General features: G+C 55.9%; 1 protein-coding gene across 1 annotated transcript in view; it reads left to right on the top strand.

Annotated features, from left to right (window-relative positions):
- IGFN1 (immunoglobulin like and fibronectin type III domain containing 1) overlaps positions 1-26,110 on the top strand; it is a gene marked incomplete at its 5' end in the record, with an annotated part of 31,905 nt that extends 5,795 nt beyond the window's left edge. The window contains 18 exons of the mRNA XM_080824486.1: positions 741-854; positions 1,863-2,031; positions 3,242-3,514; positions 4,271-6,610; positions 10,562-10,672; positions 12,038-12,766; positions 13,256-13,380; positions 14,286-14,427; positions 14,758-15,060; positions 15,609-15,908; positions 16,444-16,617; positions 17,659-17,787; positions 19,829-20,131; positions 21,138-21,226; positions 22,401-22,596; positions 23,333-23,632; positions 24,395-24,727; positions 25,571-26,110. Coding sequence (XP_080680612.1) covers positions 741-854; positions 1,863-2,031; positions 3,242-3,514; positions 4,271-6,610; positions 10,562-10,672; positions 12,038-12,766; positions 13,256-13,380; positions 14,286-14,427; positions 14,758-15,060; positions 15,609-15,908; positions 16,444-16,617; positions 17,659-17,787; positions 19,829-20,131; positions 21,138-21,226; positions 22,401-22,596; positions 23,333-23,632; positions 24,395-24,727; positions 25,571-25,584 — 6,144 coding nt within the window. The 3' untranslated portion in view covers positions 25,585-26,110. The remainder of the gene's footprint in view (positions 1-740; positions 855-1,862; positions 2,032-3,241; positions 3,515-4,270; positions 6,611-10,561; positions 10,673-12,037; positions 12,767-13,255; positions 13,381-14,285; positions 14,428-14,757; positions 15,061-15,608; positions 15,909-16,443; positions 16,618-17,658; positions 17,788-19,828; positions 20,132-21,137; positions 21,227-22,400; positions 22,597-23,332; positions 23,633-24,394; positions 24,728-25,570) is intronic.
- Positions 26,111-26,444: the final 334 nt, after the last annotated feature.

Here is a 26,444-nt window from a genome sequence, read left to right as displayed (position 1 = left end):
CCGGGGCATCGGGAAAGTTGGGGCCTCCACGTCTTGATTTCCTTATCTGCAAAATGGGTGTTATAGTTGTGCCTGCCCCTTAGGATCAGGGAGAGGATGAACTAGACAATGTAATTAAAGCCCTTAATTGTGCTTTAACTACTTAATAGTGCCTGACACCTGGCAAGGGCTTCCTGTCCGCTGTCATCCTCCCCAGACTTTGGATGTGTATCTTATTTCTAAAGGCTTCCAGTGGAAGGGATTTCAGCATTGTCTGCTTATCCCAGTGTCTTGTAGACTGTATAGGAAGTTCTTTCCTGGGTCTAACCTAACTATAGCATGTCTAATTCATCTTCTGGAAATGCAAAACAACTAGTTTTCACCATCCTGAAAATAGTATTTTATCACCTTGAAGGTGGTTCATCAAATATTCTGGGACTTAGTTTTCTGTCCTCCATGCTTTCTCATTGACTTTAACACAGGGCTTTGCCCATGGTAGGTGCTCAACTAATTTTTATTGCCTGGAATAGCAGATGAACAGAAATGCCCTACCATGTTCTCGGAAAACCTGGACTCCTGGGGTCCTTTCTCACTTTGCTTTCTGACCTGATGTCTCTCATCTTGGAAAATTTCTTCCCACCTGTAAAATGGGCAAATGCATGCTTGAGTGAGACATGGGGGGGGGGGACTGGGGTCCAAGTGTGTGGAGTGCCCCAAAGAGAGAGCTCAGAGAGATCCCCTGGTATGTTTGTCTTTCCTAGTACGTTAACACCGTCTCCAACTTAAGACACATCAGGGTCAGCAAGGAGGGGGTCGCAACATTTGATCTGGAGCTGGATCTCAAGGATCCCGGGAGCAAGGTTTACCTGTATAAGGTGAGGCCGGAGGAGTCATTGAGGGGGGAGGGATCTGACAGGGAGGCTGCTGGTCCTGTGGGGAGGAGCTATGGGTCCCTTGGATTCCCCTTTGGGAGCAACTCCAGCGCACAGACGGTGAGCCTTGCCTCCCCTGGAGTTCCTGATTGGAGGGAAGTCAAACTGTGGTGTGGACATTTCACAGACTCCTCTTACTCTCACAGAGCAAACCAGTTCTCTAGCCAGGGCACCAGGAGTAAAAAGAGAATTCTAAGAAAGTGCACCCCCACCCCCCTGCATCTGTTCCTTGGCTCTAGCTGGTCCTGCTCCCTGTCACCGTCTTCCCTTGTATCCACACAGCTAATTCCCTCACCCACACCCAGATGTCCCCTGACTACCCTCTCTGACACTGTTGTGTCCCGCCCTGCCCCATCCTGCATCCCGGAATCCATATCTTCCTTTCTCTTTTTTCCCTACTTCTATCTCTGTCTAATATAGATTATATGATCTGCTTATGATATGTGTTATTTGTGTCCCTCCTAGAAGTTTAGCTCCCTGGGGGGCAGGAATCTTTGTTTTATTCACTGTTGTGCCCCAAGTACTTAACCCAGGGCCTGGCACACAGTAGGCCACCGAAGGTGAGCTGTTGTTAATATCTGGCAAGTGACAAATATATCTAGGTTTTAGCTAAAGGGGGCATGTGCATGGATTACTGGTTTCTGTGGAGCTCCGAAAATACCTGATGGCTCTCTTGTTCCCCTCTGAAAATGAATGTGTCTCAGGTGTCTCTCTCAGGACACTTGCCAATTATTCACTTCATGGTCAGAGTCAGGGACCACCCTCCCCTCCCTGTTCTCAAAGTCTCTGAACCCTGCTCTCCACCCCTGTCCCTGCCCCCCTCCCCATCTCCTCTGTGGTTGCAGCAATGTTGTCTGGTGCCGGGGGCCAGTGGGAGAAAAGGGGGCCGGGGCAGGAGGTGCTGGGGACCCACGGAGGCCCTGAGCCTCCCTCTTCCTTTCTCTGCCTCAGGATGGTGAGATGGTCCCCTACAGCCTTGACAATCAGACCAAGCACTGTCTACGGCGGCTGGGGAAGCGCTATCAGTTCCAGATCCGGGACCTGCAGGCTGAGGATGCCGGCATTTACCAGGTCAAGGTGGAGGATGCCGAAATCTTCTCCACGGAACTGGATGCCAGCGGTGGGTGGTGTTCCCCCTGCAGAAGCTGGAGCGGAGATCTGTTAGGAGGGGGCCCATGTTAGTGCCATGGCTGGGGATAGGAGGGGCGGAGTGTGGAAGATAGATAAATGTGCCCCCCTCTCGCCTTGCAAAGACTGTGAGGGAGCAGAATGCACACCCACGTGGTTACACTGAAATGATCTCTGCTTTCCAGAAGTCTGGGTCCGAGGTCTGTGTTCTCTTGGTGGTGAGCTTGGCCCTCCTGGGTTCCAACTGCAGACATAGTGTCTGTGCCGTGGTCCTGCTTACAGACCTTCTGCAGCAGAGATTCAATCTCCAGATTCGATCCAGACGAATTTCACAGGCTCTAGCCACAGCCCCACTCTTTTCTGCTGCATACTTCTCCCTCCCACACTCCCCAGTAAGAAGCCCCTCCCAGGTGGAACACCCTTATGCCCTGTACAGACGTCTTCCTTCCCCACCTTCTGTGCCCCCTCCCCACCTGGGAACTGTCCCGTCCTCTCTCATCACACTCTATCCCTTCCCCTCGAGTAGATGTGTACGCATCACCGCCCCTGCAGGCCCCCCTTGGAGTACTTTACAGTTCCGGAGGCCTCCTGGGAGGAGGAGAGGCCTGGAGAGGAAAGCTTTGGGCAGACAGAATATAAAGAACATGGTTCTAAATCAAGATTAAGGAAGAAAGAGGGCATGAGATCTCCAGCAGGCCTGGTACACCTGGACAGGGCTTTGAAAAGCTGAGAAATGGCTTGGCATAGGGGAAGGGGAGAGAGACTTTGGCTTCAGCCGGACCTGGGTGTGAATTCTGCCCAGGCTGCCTCTTAGTTGGGTAAGACTTGGTTTCCCCACTTGTAAAAAGGAAATAATAATACCTATATGGGAGGTGGTCCTAGGATTCATAAGAGACCATGACTGTCAGCACGTCGGTTTTCTTCACGTACCCATCTTACCCCCAGACATAATCTCTGGATTTAGGATCACGGAATTCCAGAGCTGAAAACGGTCTTACAGTTTGTAACCTCGTTATAAGCCCTCATTTTATGTTGGGAACTGTCACCTGGGGTAAGGAGGTGACCTACCCCAGGTGAGGCAGGAGGTCTGCGGCTGAGCTGGTCTACAACTGAGCTGGGCTCCTGAGCTCCTGGCCGTGCTGTGTCAGGTCACACCGGGTTACGCCGCCAAGCTAACGTCCCCATTCCTGCTTTCCCGAAAGCCATCCCCTCCAGAGTGGTGGTCCCGCTGGTTGAGGCTCACTGTGAAGAGCAGGGCGATGCTGTCTTCGAGTGTGTTCTCTCCAGCCCCTGCCCCCATGCCGCCTGGAATTTCCGGCACCGGCCCCTCCAACCCAGCGACAAATATGAAGTGTTTGTGTCCCCTGATGGGCTGACCCACCGGCTGGTGGTCAGGGGGGCCCATTTGTCAGACATGGGCCCTTACTCACTGGGCACTGGATTCCACAGCTCTACTGCCTGGCTGGTCGTTGGAGGTGAGTGGTTCATACCTCTGTCTTTCTCTCTCTACCCAGACAAGAGTCTGAGAAGGGCACGGAAAAGGCTGGGGCCTGGGGCTTCCCTTGGGCAGTCATTTGCTTTTGATGATTCCTTTTGATGATTCCTTCAGTCTCCGAGAATGAGGACGGCTGCTGAGATCTATTCCTGACCCACTGCAAGGCCGGGCCTTCCCGGCCAGCCCGGTCCTCCTCCACTGTCTGGGCTCCGTGGGCCTCTAGGAATGCTTCTGGGGACACGGATCCAAGGTGGCCTGAGGGTGCTGACTAGGGCTTGGCTCCGATCCAGTATGGATGAGAACCTGGGTCAGGCCAAAGGACACCCTTAAATCCCCTACAGATAGGGGTTCAAGGTGATCCCAGGAAACTGTAAAGTAGGCATTTTTAAGGCAGATGGTGAACAAATGGCTCTTTTAAAAATCATGCAACTATTCATAGCTGTTTGATAAGCAGGTGAGTTTTGGGTTATGTATTTTCCCAAAAGTCCTTACGGACCATATAGCAGGGCACGGTGGTCTATGGGCACAGGGCTGGGGGAGGTGGCAATAGGACTCATCTATCTCATCTATCAGGAAGCCGGCATACCCTGGCTTCCTTCTGAGATGGTCAGCTTTTTCTCTACTGGGGAAACTGAGAGTCAGGCAAAGCAGTGGAGGTCAGACAGGTGCCTTGGACTGATTTAACAGGTCTTTTCTTTTGTCTCTCAATGGGGGCATTGACCTCTTCTCAAAGCAGGGAAAGAGAAAAGCCTTCTGACTGCAAGTGCTGACCGTCAGCAGCAAGCCCAAAGAGCCCAGACCTCAGAAGTAGAAGATTCCAGGAGCATCAGTGGCAAGGGAGGGAAACCCAGAAAGCAGGGCCTGCTGGAGGGCTCCCTTAATGGGGCCAGGCCTGCTTCTGGGCTCCAGCTCACAGCTGACCTAGAGACAGGTGGCCTTGGTGGGCATGGCTACTCCCTGGTAGGGAGTGATGGGGCAGCTGGCTCAGTCTGGGGCCCTGCGCAGGCAGGAAAGGGCTTTCTGGAAGGAGAGGGAGGCACAGTCACTGCCCTTGGAGAAAATCAACTCCACAGAGAGGGTGGCTGGGGCAGGAGCCTTCCAGGGAGCCCCTATGCACAGGGAGAGGGCCTAGAATCAGGTTTGGGTCTCATGGAAGTTCAACAGCAAGATCATGGCACAGGCAGTGATGGGGACAGATGCCGTACGACAGTAGGAGGCTGGGAGGCTGAGTCCAAGTACCCTCAGGTGGGAGGACTGGGGAGCGGCAGGGAAGGAGAGGAGTACAGAGAGGACCACGGGAGTCCCCTAGACAGGCATAACCAGGAACAACACTTCAGTGCTCATTTGGGACCTGGAAGAGGAAAGACAGCCCTGAAGGGATCCCAGTCTGGTCCTATGGACTCTTGGTCAGAAGGGGGAGTGATGGAAGAGATTTTGCAGGGGGAAGACCTGGGTGAGGTGGAGGGAGGGGGTGATTTGAGCAGGGGAAGACAGAAAGGAGCCACAAGGGCAGTGTGGGGCAGGGGGACCGGCCTGGGGGAAGCTGGAGACATCAGTGGGGCGGGTGGTCCTGGGGCCCAGGAGTATCCTGGAGAACGAGCTTCTAGCTCCAAGACAGGCATAGGCCCTGAGTCCTGGGGCTCTCAGAGAGGCAGAGATGCTGATGATGGGGAAGAAGAGGGCTGCTGGGGGCCAGGGGAGTCTCGAGGGCAGATACCTAAAGGAAAGAACTCCCAGGAACCATCAATATCTGGTAGCAGAAGTTTCCTCCTGGGACGAGGGGGGCCTGAGGCCAAAGCTGAGGGTTCACTACAGACAGCTGGTCAAGGCCCAGAGAAGTCTGTGGGTGGGGGAAAGGTCTACAAAACCAGCCCCACAGGCCCAGGAGGTCCCAGGGGCTGGGAGAAGGGCCTACAGGGGCCCAGGGGAAGGGAGGGCCAGAAGACAGTAGGAGACTTGGGTGAGTCAGGGGATGGCTCTGGAAGGTTCCAGTATTCCCAAGGCTGGCCAGCAGGTCAGTGGGGGGCAGAGGATGCTGGCAGAATAGAGTCTGAGAGAACAGATGCTTGGGATGACACAGGGTCCAGCCTCAGCAAAACTGGGGCCCACCACAGGCCTGGACTTTTGGGGTCTGGGGATGGGGAAAGTGGTGCGGGTGGTACCCAGGGGGCTGGACTGATGGGGTCTGGTCAGGGGGTGGATACCAGAAGCCACAAGCTAATTGGGTCTCCAAGCCTGGGTGCTCAGGGTTCTGGGAAGACACTAGGAGACATTGGTGGATTAAAAGGTCCAGGGACAATGGGCTCTGAACCAGATTTCTGGAATGGGTCATGGAACTCCAGAGGAAAAGGACCCAGAGGTGAGACAGGCTACAAGGATGGCTTAGGAGGTCCAGGGAGGGTGGAATCTAGGTATGGCGATGGCACAAGGTATGCTAGAGGAGTAGGTCCTGAAACTGGGGCTGGCTTTAGTGACGGCTCAGCAGTGTCGGGAGAAATGGGATTCGGTTATGGCACTTGTGGCAGAGTGGCCTCTGGGGCACCTGGCGGAACAGAGTTTGAGGAAGGGGGTGGTTATACGCATGGCTCAGGGGTGCCTGGGGGAATGTGGGCTGGAAACAGAGATAGTGATGGTCCTGCAATACAGCAGTCTGGGAGACTTGCTAATCTCAAGAGTGGCTCAGGTGGCCGTGATAGAGGGCCCAGCGATGAAGCCAGGATGCCTCCGGAGGCCAGGGATGCATCCGAAGCCCAGGGGGATGCTGGCCCTGGGGGAAGGCATCATTCCAGCAGTGGCCTAGGGAGCCCTGGGACAGTGGGGTCTGTGGGGAGAGGTGGCCTTGGGGCCTCGGCAACTATGGAGGCTGTTGGGGAAGGACATGCAGAAGCAGAACCAGGAGTCTCTGGAAGAATAAGGCCTTGGGGTCAGACTGGAGACTACGGGGACTTCAGAGCCTCAGGGGCTCTAGGGGCCTTTGGAGAAGGAGGCCATAAAGAGGGCCCTGGGGAAGCCATGGAGCAGAGGTATCTGAAGGCAGGGGACAAAGTGAATGATGGGGTTGGGACCAGGGGCCTTGGTGCTAGGGTCCCTGGAGCTGGAGCTGGTCATTGGGACGATACCAAGGTCCCCGAGGCACTGGCTCCTCAACCTGGAGCCAATTCTGAGAGCCAAGGGGCTTATGGGTCTGGTGGCATCCCTGGTCATGGGGGTGGATCAGGGATTCAAGGGTCTCAGCAAACTGGAAGCAGAACAGCTTATAGAGGAAGGTCAAAGGGTCTTGGGTCTGGGGGGATGGGGTCAGGGGGTGAGGCAGATTATAAGGATGGTATTGGGGTTTCTGGGGAGATGGGGTCAGTAGATGAGGCAGACTATAGGAAAGATTTGGGGACTCCTGAGGGAATGAGTTCATTGGGTAAGGCAGATCATAGGGATGATTTAGGGGGCTCTGGGAGAATGGGGATGAGGGGTGAGGCTGGTTATGGGGATGGCTTGGGGGGTTCTGGAAAAATGGGGGCAGGGGGTGAGGCAGGTTATAGGGATGGCTTAGGAGTTCCTGGGAGAATTGGGTTAAAGGGTGAGAAAGGTTATAAGGATGGTTTGGGGGGTTCTGGGAGAATGGGGATGGGGGGTGAGGCAGGTTATGGGGATGGCTTAGGAGGTCCTGGAAAAATGGGGTCAGGGGCTGGGGAAGGTTATAGGGATGGCTTAGGAGGTCCTGGGAGAATTGGGTCGGGGGGTGAGGCAGGTTATAAGGATGGTTTGGGGGGTTCTGGGAGAATGGGGATGGGGGGTGAGGCAGGTTATGGGGATGGCTTAGGAGGTCCTGGAAAAATGGGGTCAGGTGCTGGGGAAGGTTATAGGGATGGCTTAGGAGGCCCTGGGAGAATTGGGTCAGGGGGTGAGGCAGGTTATAAGGCTGGTTTGGGGGGTCCTGGGAGAATGGGGATGGGGGGTGAGGCAGGTTATGGGGATGGCTTAGGAGGTCCTGGAAAAATGGGGTCAGGTGCTGGGGAAGGTTATAGGGATGGCTTAGGAGGGCCTGGGAGAATTGGGTCAGGGGGTGAGGCAGGTTATAAGGATGGCTTGGGGGGTCCTGGGAGAATGGGGATGGGGGGTGAGGCAGGTTATGGGGATGGCTTAGGAGGTCCTGGAAAAATGGGGGCAGGGGCTGGGGAAGGTTATAGGGATGGCTTAGGAGGTCCTGGAAAAATGGGGGCAGGGGCTGGGGAAGGTTATAGGGATGGCTTAGGAGGTCCTGGGAGAATTGGGTCAGGGGGTGAGGCAGGTTATAAAGATGGTTTGGGGGGTTCTGGGAGAGTGGGGATGGGGGGTGAGGGAGGTTATGGGGATGGCTTAGGAGGTCCTGGAAAAATGGGGGCAGGGGCTGGGGAAGGTTATAGGGATGGCTTAGGAGGTCCTGGAAAAATGGGGGCAGGGGCTGGGGAAGGTTATAGGGATGGCTTAGGAGGTCCTGGGAGAATTGGGTCAGGGGGTGAGGCAGGTTATAAAGATGGTTTGGGGGGTTCTGGGAGAGTGGGGATGGGGGGTGAGGGAGGTTATGGGGATGGCTTAGGAGGTCCTGGAAAAATGGGGGCAGGGGCTGGGGAAGGTTATAGGGATGGCTTAGGAGGGCCTGGGAGAATTGGGTCAGGGGGTGAGGCAGGTTATAAGGCTGGTTTGGGGGGTTCTGGGAGAATGGGGGCAGAGGGTGAGGCAGGTTATAAGGCTGGTTTGGGGGGTTCTGGGAGAATGGGGATGGGGGGTGAGGCAGGTTATGGGGATGGCTTAGGAGGTCCTGGAAAAATGGGGGCAGGGGCTGGGGAAGGTTATAGGGATGGCTTAGGAGGTCCTGGGAGAATTGGGTCAGGGGTTGAAGCAAGTTATAAGGCTGGTTTGGGGGGTTCTGGGAGAATGGGGATGGGGGGTGAGGCAGGTTATGGGGATGGCTTAGGAGGTCCTGGAAAAATGGGGGCAGGGCCTGGGGAAGGTTATAGGGATGGCTTAGGAGGGCCTGGGAGAATTGGGTCAGGGGGTGAGGCAGGTTATAAGGCTGGTTTGGGGGGTTCTGGGAGAATGGGGGCAGAGGGTGAGGCAGGTTATAAGGCTGGTTTGGGGGGTCCTGGGAGAATGGGGATGGGGGGTGAGGCAGGTTATGGGGATGGCTTAGGAGGTCCTGGAAAAATGGGGGCAGGGGCTGGGGAAGGTTATAGGGATGGCTTAGGAGGTCCTGGGAGAATTGGGTCAGGGGGTGAGGCAGGTTATAAAGATGGTTTGGGGGGTTCTGGGAGAGTGGGGATGGGGGGTGAGGGAGGTTATGGGGATGGCTTAGGAGGTCCTGGGAGAATTGGGTCGGGGGGTGAGGCAGGTTATAAAGATGGTTTGGGGGGTTCTGGGAGAGTGGGGATGGGGGGTGAGGGAGGTTATGGGGATGGCTTAAGAGGTCCTGGAAAAATGGGGGCAGGGGCTGGGGAAAGTTATGAGGATGGCTTAGGAGGTCCTGGGAGAATTGGGTCAGGGGGTGAGGCAGGTTATAAGGATGGCTTGGGGGGTCCTGGGAGAATGGGGTTGGGGGGTGAGGCAGGTTATGGGGATGGCTTAGGAGTTCCTGGAAAAATGGGGGCAGGGCCTGGGGAAGGTTATAGGGATGGCTTAGGAGGTCCTGGGAGAATTGGGTCAGGGGGTGAGGCAGGTTATAAGGCTGGTTTGGGGGGTTCTGGGAGAATGGGGGCAGAGGGTGAGGCAGGTTATGGGGATAGCTTGGGGGATTCTGGGAGAATTGGGTCAAAGAGTGGGAAAGATTATGGTGATGGCTTAGGGGATTCTGGGAGAATGGGGATGGGGGGTGAGGCAGGTTATAAGGCTGGTTTGGGGGGTCCTGGGAGAATGGGGATGGGGGATGAGGCAGGTTATGGGGATGGCTTAGGAGGTCCTGGAAAAATGGGGGCAGGGCCTGGGGAAGGTTATAGGGATGGCTTAGGAGGGCCTGGGAGAATTGGGTCAGGGGGTGAGGCAGGTTATAAGGCTGGTTTGGGGGGTTCTGGGAGAATGGGGGCAGAGGGTGAGGCAGGTTATGGGGATAGCTTGGGGGATTCTGGGAGAATTGGGTCAAAGAGTGGGAAAGATTATGGTGATGGCTTAGGGGATTCTGGGAGAATGGGGATGGGGGGTGAGGCAGGTTATAAGGCTGGTTTGGGGGGTCCTGGGAGAATGGGGATGGGGGATGAGGCAGGTTATGGGGATGGCTTAGGAGGTCCTGGAAAAATGGGGGCAGGGCCTGGGGAAGGTTATAGGGATGGCTTAGGAGGGCCTGGGAGAATTGGGTCGGGGGGTGAGGCAGGTTATAAGGATGGTTTGGGGGGTTCTGGGAGAATGGGGATGGGGGGTGAGGCAGGTTATGGGGATAGCTTGGGGGATTCTGGGAGAATTGGGTCAAAGAGTGGGAAAGATTATGGTGATGGCTTAGGGGATTCTGGGAGAATGGGGATGGGGGGTGAGGCAGGTTATGGGGATGGCTTAGGAGGTCCTGGAAAAATGGGGGCAGGGGCTGGGGAAGGTTATAGGGATGGCTTAGGAGGTCCTGGGAGAATTGGGTCGGGGGGTGAGGCAGGTTATAAAGATGGTTTGGGGGGTTCTGGGAGAGTGGGGATGGGGGGTGAGGGAGGTTATGGGGATGGCTTAAGAGGTCCTGGAAAAATGGGGGCAGGGGCTGGGGAAGGTTATAGGGATGGCTTAGGAGGTCCTGGGAGAATTGGGTCAAGGAGTGAGGCAGGTTATAAGGCTGGTTTGGGAGGTTCTGGGAGAGTGGGGATGGGGGGTGAGGGAGGTTATGGGGATGGCTTAGGAGGTCCTGGAAAAATGGGGTCAGGAGCTGGGGAAGGTTATAGGGATGGCTTAGGAGGGCCTGGGAGAATTGGGTCGGGGGATGAGGCAGGTTATAAGGATGGTTTGGGGGGTTCTGGGAGAATGGGGATGGGGGGTGAGGCAGGTTATGGGGATGGCTTGGGAGGTCCTGGAAAAATGGGGGCAGGGGCTGGGGAAGGTTATAGGGATGGCTTAGGAGGTCCTGGGAGAATTGGGTCGGGGGGTGAGGCAGGTTATAAGGATGGTTTGGGGGGTTCTGGGAGAATGGGGATGGGGGGTGAGGGAGGTTATGGGGATAGCTTGGGGGATTCTGGGAGAATTGGGTCAAAGAGTGGGAAAGATTATGGTGATGGCTTAGGGGATTCTGGGAGAATGGGGATGGGTGGTGAGGCAGGTTATGGGGATGGCTTTGGAGGTCCAGGGAGAATTGGGTCAGGGGGTGAGGCAGGTTATAAGGATGGTTTGGGGGTGTCTGGGAGAATCGGGATGGGGGATGAGGCAGGTTATGGGGATGGCTCTGGAGGTCTTGGAAAAATGGGGGCAGGGGCTGGGGAAGGTTATAGGGATGGCTTAGGAGGTCCTGGGAGAATTGGGTCAGGAGGTGAGGCAGGTTATGGGGATAGCTTGGGGGATTCTGGGAGAATTGGATCAAAGGGTGAGATAGGTTATAAGGATGGTTTGAGGGGTTCCAAGAGAATAGGGGAAGGGGGTGAAGCAAGTTATGGGGATGGCTTAGGGGAATCTGGGAGAATGGGGATGGGAGGTGGGACATCTTATAAGAATGGCTTAATGGGTTCTGGGAGAATGGGGGCAGGGGGCGAGGAACATTATAAGGATGGCTTGGGGGTTTCTGGAAGAATTGGATCAGGGGATGAGGTAGGTTATGGGGATGGTCTGGGGCATTCTGGGAGAATGGGAACAGAGGATGAGGCAGGTCATGGGGATGCCTTAGGGGAATCTGGGAGAACTGGGTCAAAGGGTGAGAAAGGTTATGGGGATGGCTTGGAAGGTTCTGGTAGAATTGGGTCAAGGGGTGAGGCAGGTTTTAAGGATGGTTTGGGGGGTTCTGAGAAAATGGGGTCAGGGGGTACAGGTTATAGGGATGGCTTGGGAGGTCCTGGAAGAGTTGGGTCACGGGGTGAGGCAGGTTATAAGGATGGTTTGGGGGGTTCTGGGTCAATGGGGATGGGGGGTGAGGCAGGTTATGGAGATGGCTTGGTAGAGTCTGGAAGAATTGGGTCAGGAGGTGATGCAGGTTATAAGGATGGTTTGGGGGCTTCTGAGAGAATGGGGGCAGGGGGTAAAGCAGGTTATGGGGCTGGCTTGGGGGAGTCTGAGAGAATTGGGCCAAGAGGTTACAAAGGTTTTAAAGATGGTTTGGGGGTTTCTGGGAGACTTGGGTCAGGGAGAGGAGCAGGTTATAAGGATGGTTTGGGGAGTTCTGGGAGACTCAGGTCAGGAGATGAAGCAGGCTATAGGGATGGTTTGGGGGGTGCTAGGGGACTGGGGTCAGGAAGTGAGGCAGATTATAGGGGAGGCTCAGGAGGATCTGGAGAAATGGGGTCAGAAGGTAAGGTGGGCTACAGAGATGTTTCAGGGAAGTTCAGAGTAACGGGCACACAGGCTGGAGTGGGATATGAAGGTGGACCCAAGAGCCAAGAAACCATAGATCATGCTCCAGGCCAAGAAGGGGCTGGTGGGTGTCAAGACCCACGGTTCCTGGATAGCAAAGTTTCAGGTCTTGGAAGGGGCAGGTCTACTGGCTCAGGGGACTCAGGCATCCTGGATAAGGGGAATTTCACTGATAGGGAGAATAGTCTCACCCAAAAACCTGGGGATTTAGGGCCTCGGGGAGCCTGGAATCGTCTAGATGGTCCCTTGGGCAGAAAAGACTCTATGGACAAATCAGGGGGTATCCAGGGCCTGGGCTTTCAGCTAGACAAAGGGCAAAGAGGAGAAAGAGGATCCCTGGGATATCAGGGGTCCCTGGGGGCTGAGAATGACAGAGCCCAAGGTCCAGGGGCCCTAAAGGAGTATGAGGGATGGGGAGCAGAAGAGTCTGGAGGGTCAGATAGAAGGCCTGGCCAGTTCAGCAGGTCTCAAAGACAGTTGGGGGTAGAGGCTGGAACTGCAAAGGGAAGGGGAGCAGACAAGGCCAGAGCCTCGGGGCAGCCACTGGGAGGAGAGGACCGAGAGAGCCGAAGGGTGACCCTGCACGAAGACCAGAGCTGGGAGCCCCTGAGTCATCTTGGCAGCAGGAGAGGTGGCCTGGAGGGCAGGTCAGACATCTATGGCCAGGGGAGGGATGCCACTCAGAGTCCCAGATCCAGACACAAGCATGGCACTGACGGTTTCTCCAAGGAGGCCCAAGGTAGGTATTTCTCACGGGAATGGCTCTGGTGGGGTAAAGCCAAGGGGGACAGGGATGACTGCGTCAGTCTCACTTCTGCCTCCAGCCCCAGGAGATTGTCCCTGCCAGTGCCCCCCGTTTTCAGGGATCGCTTTCCATCCAGGAAAACCCCTTCCTCCTTATGCAGGTGGACCCCAGACCGCATGGGGCCGAGAGGTCTCTGGGTCTCTGTCTTAACAGCCTATGTCCAAAGACCTGGAGCTGTTGAAATACACCCTGTGGGTTACTCAGACTTCCTGTCTGCGTACTCAAAGGGGACCCTTCGTCCACCTCGCACCCCAGGTCCCCCATACAACCCTAGGTCCTGTGGAGAAAAATGGCTGGCACGGGTTCAGCCCAGTCGGCAGGACACGGTGGTCTCCCAGAGCTCAGTGTAGGCAACGGTCTGGGAGGCTGGCCTTGGGGGAAATCCCTGGGTGACTAGCCCCCAACTCCCTCTTGTCTCTCCAGGCCCCAGGGGCTACTTCTCCCAGGGCCTGGCTGACACAGAAGTGCAGCAGGGAGAGGCTGCTGTGCTCTCCTGCACCCTCACCCGCGACCTGGGCCCCGGTGCCTGGTTTAAAGATGGAGTCAAGGTACTGCCCCCATGCTTTACTGACAGTTTAGGGGGTGGGGGGTGAAACAGTGAAGAGTAGAGGGTAGAGACTTTGCAAGAATGATTTTTTTATTCTTTTTTAAAGATTTTATTTGAGAGAGCGAGAGAGCGCACAAGCTGGGGAGGTGGGGAGGGACAGAGGGAGAAGCAGACTCCCCACTGAGGCTGAGCAGGGAGCGCAGTGTTGGGCTCGATCCCAGGACCCCGGGATCGTGACCTGAGCCAAAGGCAGACGCTTAACCGACTGAGCCACCCAGGCGCCCCAAGATTTTTCATTCTTCATATTACTAGAGCACCTACCCTGTGATCTGTCGAAATAGCCAGCACGTTGATGTTTTTAAAATAAAACCGGGTTTTTAGGTAGATGTGTACCCTCTTCACGTCCCCCTGGACATACCCCTTCCTCTCCCAGATGCCTCCTCCTCATCTAAAACGCCTGTTGTGTCCCAACACCTGTTGAATTCCACTGTCCTTCAAGGCGTGGTACAAAGGCCACCTCAACCCAGCCAGACGGGACCTCTCCTCTCTCTGAACAGCCCTTCTGTCCTCCGCCACGGCTGTCCTCTCAGGAGGACCGACGACGTCACAGTGGTCCAGTGGCTCGGGCTAAACCAGGCTTCAGATCCCAGCTCTGCCTCTTACCTCTGGTTTCACCTATAAGATGGGGCCAATAATAATACTGACATAAGGTCGTTGCAATATTAAATGAGGTGCTGAGCTTGGAGGGCACTAGTCGCACCTGGGGCGTGGCAAGGGTTTCCCGGACACCGCTGTTACTACAGGTCCTACATTGCATTAGTAAGGGGCCCTGCTTCCCCCCTCCCCCTGCCTGGGGGAGCTGGGCAGGATGGGGATGACGGTCTCCTCCACGGCCCCTGTTTGCAGCTCAGCGCCCAGGATGGAGTCATCTTTGAGCAAGATGGTCTCACGCACAAGCTCCTCATTGCCCACGTGCAGGGGACCCAGGCTGGGAGGTACACCTTTGTAGCCGGCAACCAGCGGAGCGAGGCCACCCTGAGTGTCCACGGTGAGGCTCAGCCCCACCCTCCCCTGCTCCACAGGCTCTCTGCTCCAGGGGGTCTGCAGCCAGTGCCTAATCTCATCCTCAGTCTGAGAAAGACTTTCTAAAAAGGCAGCCATATCCTCCCTATTCTTTGTCAGGAAATCCTTGGGGAGGTCTAGCTCTGGTGCCTCCTGCTGCAGACGAAGCCCACGCATCCCCTCCATAGTCCTCGGGGGGGGGGGGGGTGGTCTTTACACTCAGCCTACACTTCCTTCCCCGGGTCTTTCTTTCCCCACACCCCCGGTGCACAGCGCCCAGGCTGTCTTTGACTCCCTGTCCCCGTTATATCTCTAGATCGCCCCGTCATCCCTGCTGATGTGACAGAGAAACTGAGAGAGCCACTGGTGGTCAAGGCTGGGAAGCCGGTGACGGTGAAGATCCCCTTCCAGAGCCGCCTCCCAGTTCAGGCTTCCTGGAAGAAGGACGGGACGGAAGTGGTGGACAGCGGCCGCCGCCAGGGGGCGCAGGTGGCCCTGGGGGAAGGCTTCACTCGGCTGTGCCTCCCTAGCGCCGGCAGGAAGGACGGTGGCCGGTACCGCGTGACACTGAAGAGCGAGGGCGGCTCTGTGCAGGCTGAGCTCACCCTGCAAGTTATAGGTGCCAGCCCCAGCCTTCTCCCCAGACGAGGCCCAAGCGCTCCCAGGGTTCTGGGGCCTCCCTGCTGGCAGGAGCCGGCCCAGTGTGTGCCCCCCAGCCCCGACCCTCATTTGCATGTTCTCTAAGATACAAACCTACTCCACCTTGTCCTCTCTCCCCTCCTCAGACTGGTTAGGAGGAAGACAGGGCTGGTGGCTCCTCTCTGGGAGCTAAGGCACTGGGCCCGGGGCGGGGTGGGGGGCTGCTGGGGCGGGATGGTGGCCCTCAGCCTTGAGCAGTGCCAGCAAGTTAGGACTGCCCGTGGCCAGAGACCCGAGCAGGTGCCTGTACTGGCCACAGGGATGCATTCCCGGTCACCTCTGTGTGTGTGTGTGTGTGTGTGTGTTGGGGGGTGGAGACCAGGGATACCTCCAGGTAATGCCCGAGGTTCTCCGGGCATTCCACCCTGTGGCCGGCCTATCTGCTGATGAGGGGGGAGGTCTCGCACCCCTCCCCTCCAGCTCCTTTGACTCCCCCTTCTCTTCCTGCTCCTCTCCGTGGGACCCCAGACAAGCCCCAGGCCCCACAAGGTCCCCTGGAGGTAGAGGATCGCCGGGGGGCTGGTGTCTGCCTCCACTGGCGGCCCCCAAAGGACAACGGGGGCCGGGCCGTGGAGCACTACGTGGTGGAGAGGCGGCAAGCCGGCCGGACCGCTTGGCTGAAGGTGGGTGAGCCCCCTGCTGGCAGCACCACCTTCACCGATGCCCACGTGGAGCAGGGCAGGAAATACACCTTCCGGGTGCGAGCTGTGACCTCTGAGGGGGCTGGGGAAGCCTTGGAGTCCACGGAGGTGCTGGTGGCTCCTGAGGGTAAGAGGATGAACCGGGCCTTAGCGTTCCCCAGAGGGTGGGCAGGGCTGCCTCAGACACTGAGGGACGTGACGGTGGGGGTGGTAGAGGTGGGGGGTGTCTTGGGGCCCTTGTAGAGGGCACTGTGGAGACTCCTCACGCAGGTTCACTTGGGATTTGGCAGGCGATCAGGAAACAAGGGTTATGGGGTCTTCTCCCGGGCAGGGCTCTCCGGGAGTTGGGGTGGACACTCAGAGCATACTCTCTCAGGAACCTGGGTGGGGCAGACACCATCCTCCATCAGATGCCCTCCCTCTGAAGCACCTGTCAGGAGACTGAGGCTGAGGGGCCTCCGGGCTGCCTCTAAGGCTACTAGGCCACAGCCAGAACAGTGTCCTAGGGCAAGCTGGCTCAGCGCCCCTCATACCGTCTGGGAAAGAACAGTGTGGGCTGCTCCCAGGTGTCCCACTCGCTGTCCCCCAGGACCTTGCTGTGAACCGGCACCTTTCCTCGGCCTCTGGGGCTGACCTGCACCTTCTCTCCCCCCCACCCCCAGCTCTCCCCGGGCCCCCTTCAAGCCCAGCCATCCAGTCGGCCTCCAGCCAGGGCATCACGCTGACGTGGACGGCACCTCGGGGCCCTGGCAGTGCCCACATCCTGGGCTACCTGATTGAGAAACGCAAGAAGGGAAGCAGCGCCTGGACAGCAGTGAATGCCCAGCCCGTGCCTGGTGAGTGGGCCTGAGGGGACACTCTGCGTTATCCTGGCCTCCACAGCCTCCCTGGATGACCTCCTGGCTCCAGGGCCCTGTGCCACCAGCTTGCCAGTCCCTTTAGTACAGCAGATCTCACTTGGGGAGGTTTCACCCCCCGGGGACATTTGGCAATTGTCTGGCGATTTGGGGTTGTCATAACTGAAGTGCGGGAAGCTGGGGGGTAGCACTAATGTGAAGAGGTCAGCGATGCTGCTAGATGCCCTGCAGTTCACAGGGCCACGCCCCTGTCCCATTCCCATGTCCCCAAACACAGAATTATCTGGCTATAAATGCCAATAGAGCCAAGGTTAGGAAACCCTGGTTTAACAGAAGTCTCAGGACGGAAGCCAGAGCTGGAGCTATTAGCCTTGACCCCTCTCCTCCTGGCCTTGACCTCGGGCAGTGTGCTCTTTTCTCTGGATCTTACCTTTCTCATCCATAAGATGAGGAGACGTGTTCCCTGTCCTACTCACTTCCCTACAGTTTCCAGGAAACTACTTTCTGAGATCAGACAGAATTCAGAAACATCCAAGCCAACGTTTGCAGGATAAAGAACAGATTCCAAGCCCCGAGCATGTTGTCAAGAGGCCCGGTTTCTAGCCAGGGCTGTGCCACTTAGGACCTCGGGATCCTCATCTCTGGAAAGAGGGGGTGAACTAAGGGCACTCTTCCAACTTTACTCTCCTAGTCATTCTGTCTTATTTATAAATCTATATAGCTTTGTAACCACTTTTAGAAGTCTGTAAGGCAGAGAGAACCAGAGAGATTAAGGCACTTGTCCAAGACACCCAGCAAGTTAGTGGCAGAACCAGAGAGGGATTGGGGCCTCTCGCACCCTGAGCATCGCTCTTTTTACCTTGGAGACCCCCGAGTCACCCCTAGCCGGCTGGCTGGAGAGGAGGAATGTGTCGGGGCCCTAGGCTTGGTCTTTTCCAGAGCTTGGAGGCACCAGGCCTTCTGTGTGCCCATGGCCTGGTCCTGTCACAGGCAGACGAACGTGGGGTGTGCTTTTCACAGAGAGGAGGTGGACCGTGGCAGACGTGCGACAGGGCTGTCAGTATGAGTTTCGGGTCACAGCTGTGTCTCCCTCTGGCCCTGGAGAGCCTGGGCCACCATCGGATGCCGTCTTTGCTCGGGACCCCATGAGTAAGTAGAACACCAGCCCAGGTTGGGGAGGGGGATGACGAGCAGAGGATAGCTCTGGAGCCCGTGGTCCAAGACAGGGGCTGTAAGAAGGTCAGGGTTGGACCTGAAGGCCATGGTCAGGAAGGCTGGGAGACAAAGGTCAAAGGGCCTCTGGAGTAAGGTGTATTTTAGGGGCTCTGGAGGATTGAGATCAAACAGGCCCAGAGGCCAGGCAGTGGGGATTAGAAGATCCCTTCCCAAGATCACTTAACTCACTCTTCAGCCTCTGGGCAGGTCTGTCCTCAAGCTGGCCCACCTGCTCTCATCCTGTCACCGCCTACCCACCCCAGTAAGGGCTTGTCATCACTGTGGGGCAGGTGGGAGGTCACCGTGGAACCTCATTCCTAACTATCCAGCAGATCTTTGCTCATTGCCTTCATCGCAATGGCTGACATTGGGCCAGGAACTAGGTAAAAAATGATGGCCTCTGCTTCCGGTCTAGAACTGCATTTCCCTCTCTGTGATTTCAGACATCCAGGCACAGACAGATGTCAATAGACATGCTGAGAATAATGCAAACAGCCAAAAAAATCTCTGATCAAAGATGTTTCTAACATGTAGCCTGTGATATTTCCAAGACCTACAGGAAAGGGACCTGTCCTACTTTGAGCCACATTTTCCAAATTTGAGTAGGGAATACCTTCTCCACAAAACCCCCATCAAAAACCTCATTCCGGGGCATAGCGCTTAGGAAATGCTGCTCTGTAGGCCTCATGAGCCCTATGAGCCTGCTAATGACAAGCCATCAAGGGAGTAGCACATTTCTGGCACTTGCCAGACTGGCCACATGGTCACCTTGAAAGCAGCTTTGTATCCCTACAGGGTCTGGTGCACGGTATGGGTCTGGGCTGTTAGAATGAATCCAGAAAAAAAAAGAACATTGTACAAATTTAACAGATTGAATGGTGTCTAAGTTTTAGTCCTAAAAAGGGCAGAGTGTGGAATGCGGAGGGGAAAGCGGACCCATGCATTTGACTCCTGGCAAGGGGACCAACCCTATCCTAGTTTATCTTCCTCTCTCCCTCTGATCACTGATAGGGAGTGGGGACAGCAAGCTGCGAGAGCAGTGGCTACAGCAGCCGCCCCGATCACGACCGTTCCTAGGCCCTCGCTGCTGAGCATGATCACCGACTGGCAGCCTGACCTGGGGGCTTGTTAGGAATGCAGAGTCTCAGGCCCCACCCAGGCCTTCTGTATTAGGATCTGTACGCTTAACCAAATCTCCCAATGGCTTATAAACAAATTAAACTTAAGAGAAGCACTATCCTAGACCAGATTTAGAAACACCTGGGCAACTCTTTAAACTCCAGCTGCCTGGGCTGCACCCCAGCCACATCTCTGGGGATGGGCCCTGGGCACCAGGGTCTTCAAGGCTTCCCACAAAAGTCCACTGTGCAGCCAGCTTGGGTAGACAGCTCTGCAATGGACAAAGCCCTTTACACACATCATACCTTTGTTCCAAAACCCCCGTGGCTGGGTAGGGCCTGTGTTATCTTCCTTCTCACTTAACAGGTGAAAAATAAGAAGGGACTGAGTGCCCACAAGGCAGTCTTTTTTTTTTTTTTTTTTTAAAGATTGTATTTATTTATTTGGAGGAGAGAGAGCATGAGAGTAGAGAAGGTCAGAGGGAGACGGAGACTCCCTATGGAGCAGGGAGCCCGATGTGGGACTTGATCCCGGGACTCCGGGATCATGACCTGAGTCGAAGGCAGTGGCTTAACCAACTGAGCCACCCAGGTGCCCCCACAAGGCAGTCTTGACTAACTTAGAGCTCAGAATCAAAAGATACAGAATTCTAGTCTTCGGGGATCATAGAGCCCAGGAAGTCATCCACTAATATGCCAGATTTCAGGAATTACAGAAGGGTGGTTAGGGAAAGTGGGTTAACAGGTGGGTGAAGAAATTCCAAGCCCCAACAGGAAAATTAATGAACAGCCACATGGAGTGGCCTCCTTTAAGAGAGGGTGATGCCATTCTTGACCTTTCCTCGGTGCCTGGCCAGGACCCCCCGGGCCCGTGCGGGACCTCCAAGTCACAGACACATCGCACACCAGCATCACCTTGAGCTGGGCCCAGCCAGACACACAGGACGGGGATACAGCCCAGGGTTACGTGGTGGAGCTGCGCGGCTCAGACAGTCTGCAGTGGAGCCCCTGCCACGAGGGCACCGTGCCAGTCACCACCTTCACTGCCAAAGGGCTTCGGCCCCAAGAGAGCTACTTTGTGAGGGTGACAGCTGTCAATGATGGAGGCCGTGGCCAGCCCACCTCTCTGGACACGTTAGTGCAAGTCGTGCCCGTTGCCGGTGAGTGCCATCGTCTTCCGCTTCCTGCAGGCCCTTCCTGAGCAGGACCTCTGAGCAGCAGCCAGGATCCCCTTCCCAGTTTAATGACGTGCCCTTGATCGAGCACCTGTTAGGAGCCAGGCACTGGACGAGGCAGGCCCATTCAGAAATGTTTTCTCATTACAACTCATAAAAATCCTAAAGGGTTAGTGATATTTACCTCCGAGTTACAGATAAGGAAGCTGAGGTCAAAGGGGCTTTGCCCGGGGTCACGCCACTTGTATGTGGCAGGGCCAGGATTTAAGCCCCTGACTGTGACTCCAGAGTCCATGCCTTCTCCAGGGTCCTTGGCTGCTGCCTGAGCATGACCCGAGAAGGTGTAAGTGCTGCTTAGTACTCACGGTTCACATGCAGAGTAGAAGACACCCAGATCCCCATCATCCAAAGGCAGAGGGTCCTTTCCCTTGAGTTTAATCGCTGGAAGCAGCTGCCCTGGGCCATCCCAACAGGCCCTTGTTGTCACAGTAACAGTTAGGGAGATGTGTACAATGAACAGCACACTGCACCTGGAGTCCAGAGCCCTGGAACCTTGTCCTGGCTCTGCCCCTGACTGGAGGTGGCTTCCTGCCTCCCATCAGTGTTTATCTCATCTGCAAAACAAGAGTTGGATGACTTTTTCACTGTCCTCTGTTCTGGCCCAACCTTAACCCTCTCCCTGATGGCTTTCCTTTCTCAGCGCCCATTCCTTCCCGGCTTGCATCTCCCCCACCAGCTCCTGCAGCAGCTTCTCTCCCACCCCCACCCCTCGCCCCAGGATTCTCCTTCCAGCGTCCTCTGCATTTCCATCAGAGCCCCTCCCCCAGCCCACCACGGATCTCTGCCTCATTTAGTCCGCCCCAGATATCCTGCTCCAGTCCTGCCTTGCTGGAGACCTGGGGCTGGGGCCCAAGTGTGGAGGGAGGTGCTCGCTTCGGCAGCACATATACCAAGTGTGGAGGGAGGTGACAAGCCATCTTGTGTGTTCCAGTCCGTCCCAAGTTCCTCATGGACTCCAGCAGAAGGGACTCGCTGATGGTCAGAGCTGGGGACACCATTCGTGTGCCTGTCTCCTTTGAAGTGAGTATAGCTAATGAGGAGTGGGGAGAGGGGCCCAGAGTGGCCAAGGGAGCCAGAGTCAGCACTGTGATTCTCTTTCACCACCACCCCCCATTTTTGGTCCCCGACTGGTGGCCCAGTCTTGTGCTGGAAATCAAGCCAGAGTGAGGATGTGAGAGGGTCCTCCTTGAAGACAGGATCCACACCTGGCCACTGGGTGGCCATTCCGCGCTCATCTACACCTCCCTCTAGTGGTCACTTCTGTTACTGCGCCTCTAAGCTATGACGCCCCCTTTCCTCTCCCCTCACTTAGTCTGGGAATTCCGTGCGTCTGCAGCACCGACAGTCCGTTTTGACTTTAGAAAGTCCTGAGTGTGAGTACTGTACAGGCACATGAACTGCGTTTGACTCGGGATGGTCCTCCACCAACATCACCTTTCCTGTAGGATAGTAGAGCCGTAGAGTGTGGGGGCTGGAATCACAGAGGGCCTGGGGTCAAATTCTAGCATCGTTACTCACTAGTTGTTTGACTTTGGACAACTTCTCCCCAAGGATTTTTCTGAGGATTCAAGGAATTAATACACTGAAAGCACATAAGTAGTGCTTGACATATGGCAAGAACCCAGTTCTGTTATCTAGTACTAATTGTTGTTGTTGTTGTTATTAAAATCATCATCATCATCATCTCTGTGGGAACTCATAGGTGGCAGCGCCTGATTCAAACCCAGATACAATTCTAAATTACATGTTCTTAACTGTTAGACCGTAATATGACGTAACGTGACAAAATATTTCATACACACACTGAGTATTCCTCAGCCCTGTTCTCTATACTTTCCACGTATTATTAACTCCTTCAATCTTCAGACACTCCTGTGAGGTAAGTGACTGTCCGCATCCCCATCTGACTCTGATGCCCAGTGTGACAGGTGCCAGAGGCTCTCACGGGGACTTGGCGGTTTGCCTTACTCCCCCTTTCCTGCTTCCTCGCTACCCCACACCCCCTCCCATCCCTCCCTGGATCCCTCTCTCAACCAGCCCTTCCCTAGGTAGGCATCTCCCACCTCTGTGCTTTAGCTCAAACACTTCTCCCCCCGGGAATGCCCTTCTCCCCATTTATACCTTAGGCCCAGCTTCAATGCCATCCATCCCACGAAATATCCCCTCTTTACCTTTCTTTCCTCTCATTTCCCAGGCTGTCCCCATGCCTGAGGTGACCTGGCTGAAGGACGGCTTGCCCTTGCTTAAAAGTAATGTGACCTCCACCAAGGAGGGCCTCACCCAGCTTCTGATTCCTGTGGCCAGCCTCTCAGACAGTGGCGTCTACACCGTGTTGCTGAGGAGCCCTCAGGGCTCCGAGGCTGTCTACCGCTTCTCCCTCAGGGTAGCAGGTGAGGCCGGCCTGGGCAGGGGCTCCCGACACCAGCTTGCTACTCACCAAGGCATGGAGCTCTCCAGCTGTCCTGGTCACATGTCTCAGCTATTCACCCAAACCTGGGTACACAGGGGACCACACCACCAGCCCTTCCTGAGAGCAGGAGGAAAGGAAGGAAGAAAGGCAGAGGGAGAGTCTGGGGCGGGGCGTGGGGGGGTCCATTATTCTTCTGCCCCAGGAACTTAGGGACTGTTAAGCCACAGCCCTTCCCCCATCTGGGACTATCAGTGAGCAGAGACAGTCCCCACCATTACCTCACTTGAAAGAGCCTTGGAAGGACTGTGTGGGGTCCTTGCATGGGATACATGTTGCCCTCCCCACGGGGACTCCCGCACCGCCCCTGCCCACCCTGGAGGAGCGTCTGGAACACAAAAACAACCAACGGCTAACAATGGGGACTCCGCAACTCGGTCTTGTGAAAGCCCCTCTGCTGTCCATGTCCTGGGTCATTTTACTTACAAGTCAGAGTGATTTCAAGTGACTCTTGTTGGAGAGGCTTTCCATGCTCTAGAGATCGCTGTAGACCCCCAGCGGAGCTCTTTCTGGCTCCAGTGCCGACATGGCCAGACTGCATTCCCCAAGACCCCAGAAGACTTGGGGACCTGGGGGAGGGTCATGCAGAAGCCTGTGGGTATTCTGGGGTGCCCTGCTGGGTCCCCCCTAAACTTGGCTGCCTTTGCTCTCTCGTGCAGCATGTCCGAAGGCACCTGGGCCCATCCGCCTGCAGGAGAACGTGCCCGGCACAGTGACGGCCGAGTGGGAGCCCTCTCCAGATGAGGCCGGGGGTGTCCCCCTGTACTACGAGGTGCTGACACGCTCCTCGGTGCACGGGCCCTGGCGCCAGGCGGCCGACCGCGTGCATACCAATCACTTCACCCTCCTGGGCGTGCTCCCTGGCCACGAATACCACTTCCGGGTGGTGGCCAAGAACGAGCTGGGGGCCAGCCTGCCCTCGGACACCAGCCAGCCCTGGTGTATCCCCCGGCAGCGAGGTGAGCTCTCGGGAACTCGAGCTGCATCTGGGGCAGCCCCGGCAGAGGTGCCCCAGTGTGGCTCAACATGTCACTGGCCCCACCACCCGGTGGAGGCCAAGAGCTGTTGCCCTGCCCTCCTCCCCACCTGCCCAGCTCCCCACCTGTCCAGCTTCCCAGCTGGCTCAACCCACCTGCACTGCTGTTCTCTGTGTCCCTGACTTGGGATGGGTCTGGAGAGGGCAGAGGGCTGTGGGTGTCTGCGTGTCCAGGATGCCTTTGGGTGAGGTCTCAAATCAGCAGCAGGCCATACCGCAAAGAGAGGTTAATGTTTCTCTGAAAACCAAGTGTATTTTACAATCAAACAGATGTAGGCCTTCAAAGTAATTGCTAGAAAAAGCAGATCATAAAATTGAATGTGTGATTCCATATTTCTAAAACACAAAAATGTCTAAAAGGTTCCACACCAAAATGTTAGCTCTGGTCATTGAAGGCAGTGAGATTATGCTTGGTTTTGATTCCTTCCTGCTTTGATTTTCTTACACATTCTAGTTTGTTCACAGTGAATGGGTGTTAGCTTATAGGAAAAAAAAATCCAAATGTATTTTAAGAAAAGGATAAAAAAGTGAGTCCAGCTATGGGGGCCAAATTGACGGTAAGATGTGGCAGAAGGACCCAGAAAGTGCCTAAGTTCCACCAGGAACTGGTTATCCTGATTCGTGCCTCAGCCATCCCTTCCTGGATTACCGACCCTTCTCCCTCTCGCCCTGGTTTCTGCCACAGACAAGTTCACGGTGAAGGCTCCAAGCTACCGGGAGCCTAACCTGAGCCAGAAGCCCCGGTTCCTGGTGGGGCTGCGGACCCACCTGCTGCCGCAGGGCTGCGAGTGCTGCATGAGCTGTGCTGTGCAGGGCTGGCCGCGGCCCCATGTCACCTGGTTCAAGGACGACCAGAGCCTGGCCGGAAACCCTGCCGTGTACAGCACCGACGTGCTGGGCGTGTGCTCCCTCATCATCCCCAGCGTCTCCCCCAAGGACAGCGGCCAGTACAAGGCAGTGGCAGAGAACGCACTGGGTCAGGCCGTCAGCACTGCCACCCTCATTGTCACAGGTGAAGGTACTGCCCTGGCAGAGGGGGGAGGGGAGGGAGAGTCGGGGAGCAGCCACCTTCAGGGAGCCCTCCCTGTCCCCTGAAGGGTGATTGGGCTGGAGGTCAGGATACCGGGGTTCTCTAACCCCTGTGGCTCTGCAGAGCTCTGTGACTCCAGCTGGCCATCACGTGGCCTCCTGGGGCCTTGATTTACCCACCTGCAAAATGTGGTATTAACTAGATCCTTGAGGACTAACTCACCTAACTCTTGGCTGAGGGACGATGCCTCCCCAGCTTAAGCTTCCCAGTATGGCCTGCAACGCATTTCAAGACGAGAGATAAAGGGGCCTCTTCTGTCTTCTACCTTCATAAATATGCCCAGACACAGACATTTTGTGCCCCAAAAGCCTTGCTGACTGTCTTACTGGTAGTCTCTTTTTCAGTAAAGCAAATAACCTACGTTAATAAGAAAACAGTTTTCCTTAAGAATACTTAGGACAGCTTATATTTTGAATAGAAAACAAAGTAACCCCTAAACATTTTAAATTATTCAGAATTGATCTTTATGCAAAAATGGCCCTTTCAGCACTGACCCAGAACATCTTTTCTCGCATTTGTGCCAAGGCCCTGGGGAAGCCATTTGCCAGGTGCCCCCGCACGTGCACACAATTTGTCCTGAAAAGGCTGTTTTCAGAAAAGTGTTCGGGGGCTGGTTGCCAGGGGAGGAATTGGCCCACGCTCGGAGAGTGTGTGCTGTCTCTGGATTTGAGCCCTTGGGACTAACCATGACCTTCACCACGGAACAGGGGTGGGAGGGGCAGCTGCTCCTTCAGGACCAGCCTGACTGCCCCAGTGCTCCCTGTCTTGCAGAATCCAGCTCCTAACCCTGCCTCACCCCGGGACAGTCCTGTCTGGCTCGATGGTCGTGGATGACGACGGATCCCTGAAACTTCGCTCTTGACACCCACACTGGCCCAGAGAGACAGTCCTAAAGGACGGAGGACACCGGTCGTGCCTGGAGCCCCAGGGAGACAGGAGTGAGGAGCAGGAGGGCATGGAGGCCTTGGGGAAGAAAAAGAAGAAGGGGGCGAACTTCAGCCTCTCCACCCCAAAGCCAAGTCCCTGAATGTGACCATGAGCCTCCTCCACTCTCTCCATGGGGGCTTCTTTCTTCTCAACATCTTGCGAGAGATCCGGAGTGAACCCGTCTTCGAGAGCGAGGCCTAGTCCTTGTTTTCCGGAAGAGGGTTCTTAGCAGAGCTGGGCCTGCTGTGAGCGCAGGAGGGAGGAATGGGGAGGTCAGAGGACCTGCATGAGGGCCGGCGGACCCAGGGGCTGTCTGGAGGGTGTGCTTTCTGTACTTTTCATCATTAAAACATTAGGCAAACACAAGCCTATCCATGGCAAGTTGACTTGGGGCTCGTGTGTTGGAGGAAAGATTCCCACCGCAGAGCCTTCATCCCAGGCTCCCACAGCGAGGACAGGTGGTTCTGCGCCTGCTTCTGAGGGCCAGAAGTCAGAGAGGGTTTGGAGGGTCTGCATGGAGAAGAGACCCACCCTTCACTCCTCACCCACGTGTCCCTCACGCCGCTGGCAAAAATCCTGTGAGCAACAGAGCGAGAGGCTTTCCTGGGTGTTAGAGTGTGGGGGACCCAGAGCCAGGGCTGCCTGAGACCACTGTTTGTCTGTCCCTCCCTGGGGCCAGAAAGAGTCTGGGCTGAGGAAAATCCTACTCCAGGATGTG

The sequence above is a fragment of the Martes martes genome (genome assembly GCF_963455335.1).
Source record: "Martes martes genome assembly, chromosome: 15".
Taxonomy (NCBI): Eukaryota; Metazoa; Chordata; class Mammalia; order Carnivora; family Mustelidae; genus Martes; species Martes martes.
The sequence above is the reverse complement of the archived record's forward strand: the minus strand, read 5'-3'. Positions and strand labels throughout refer to the sequence as shown.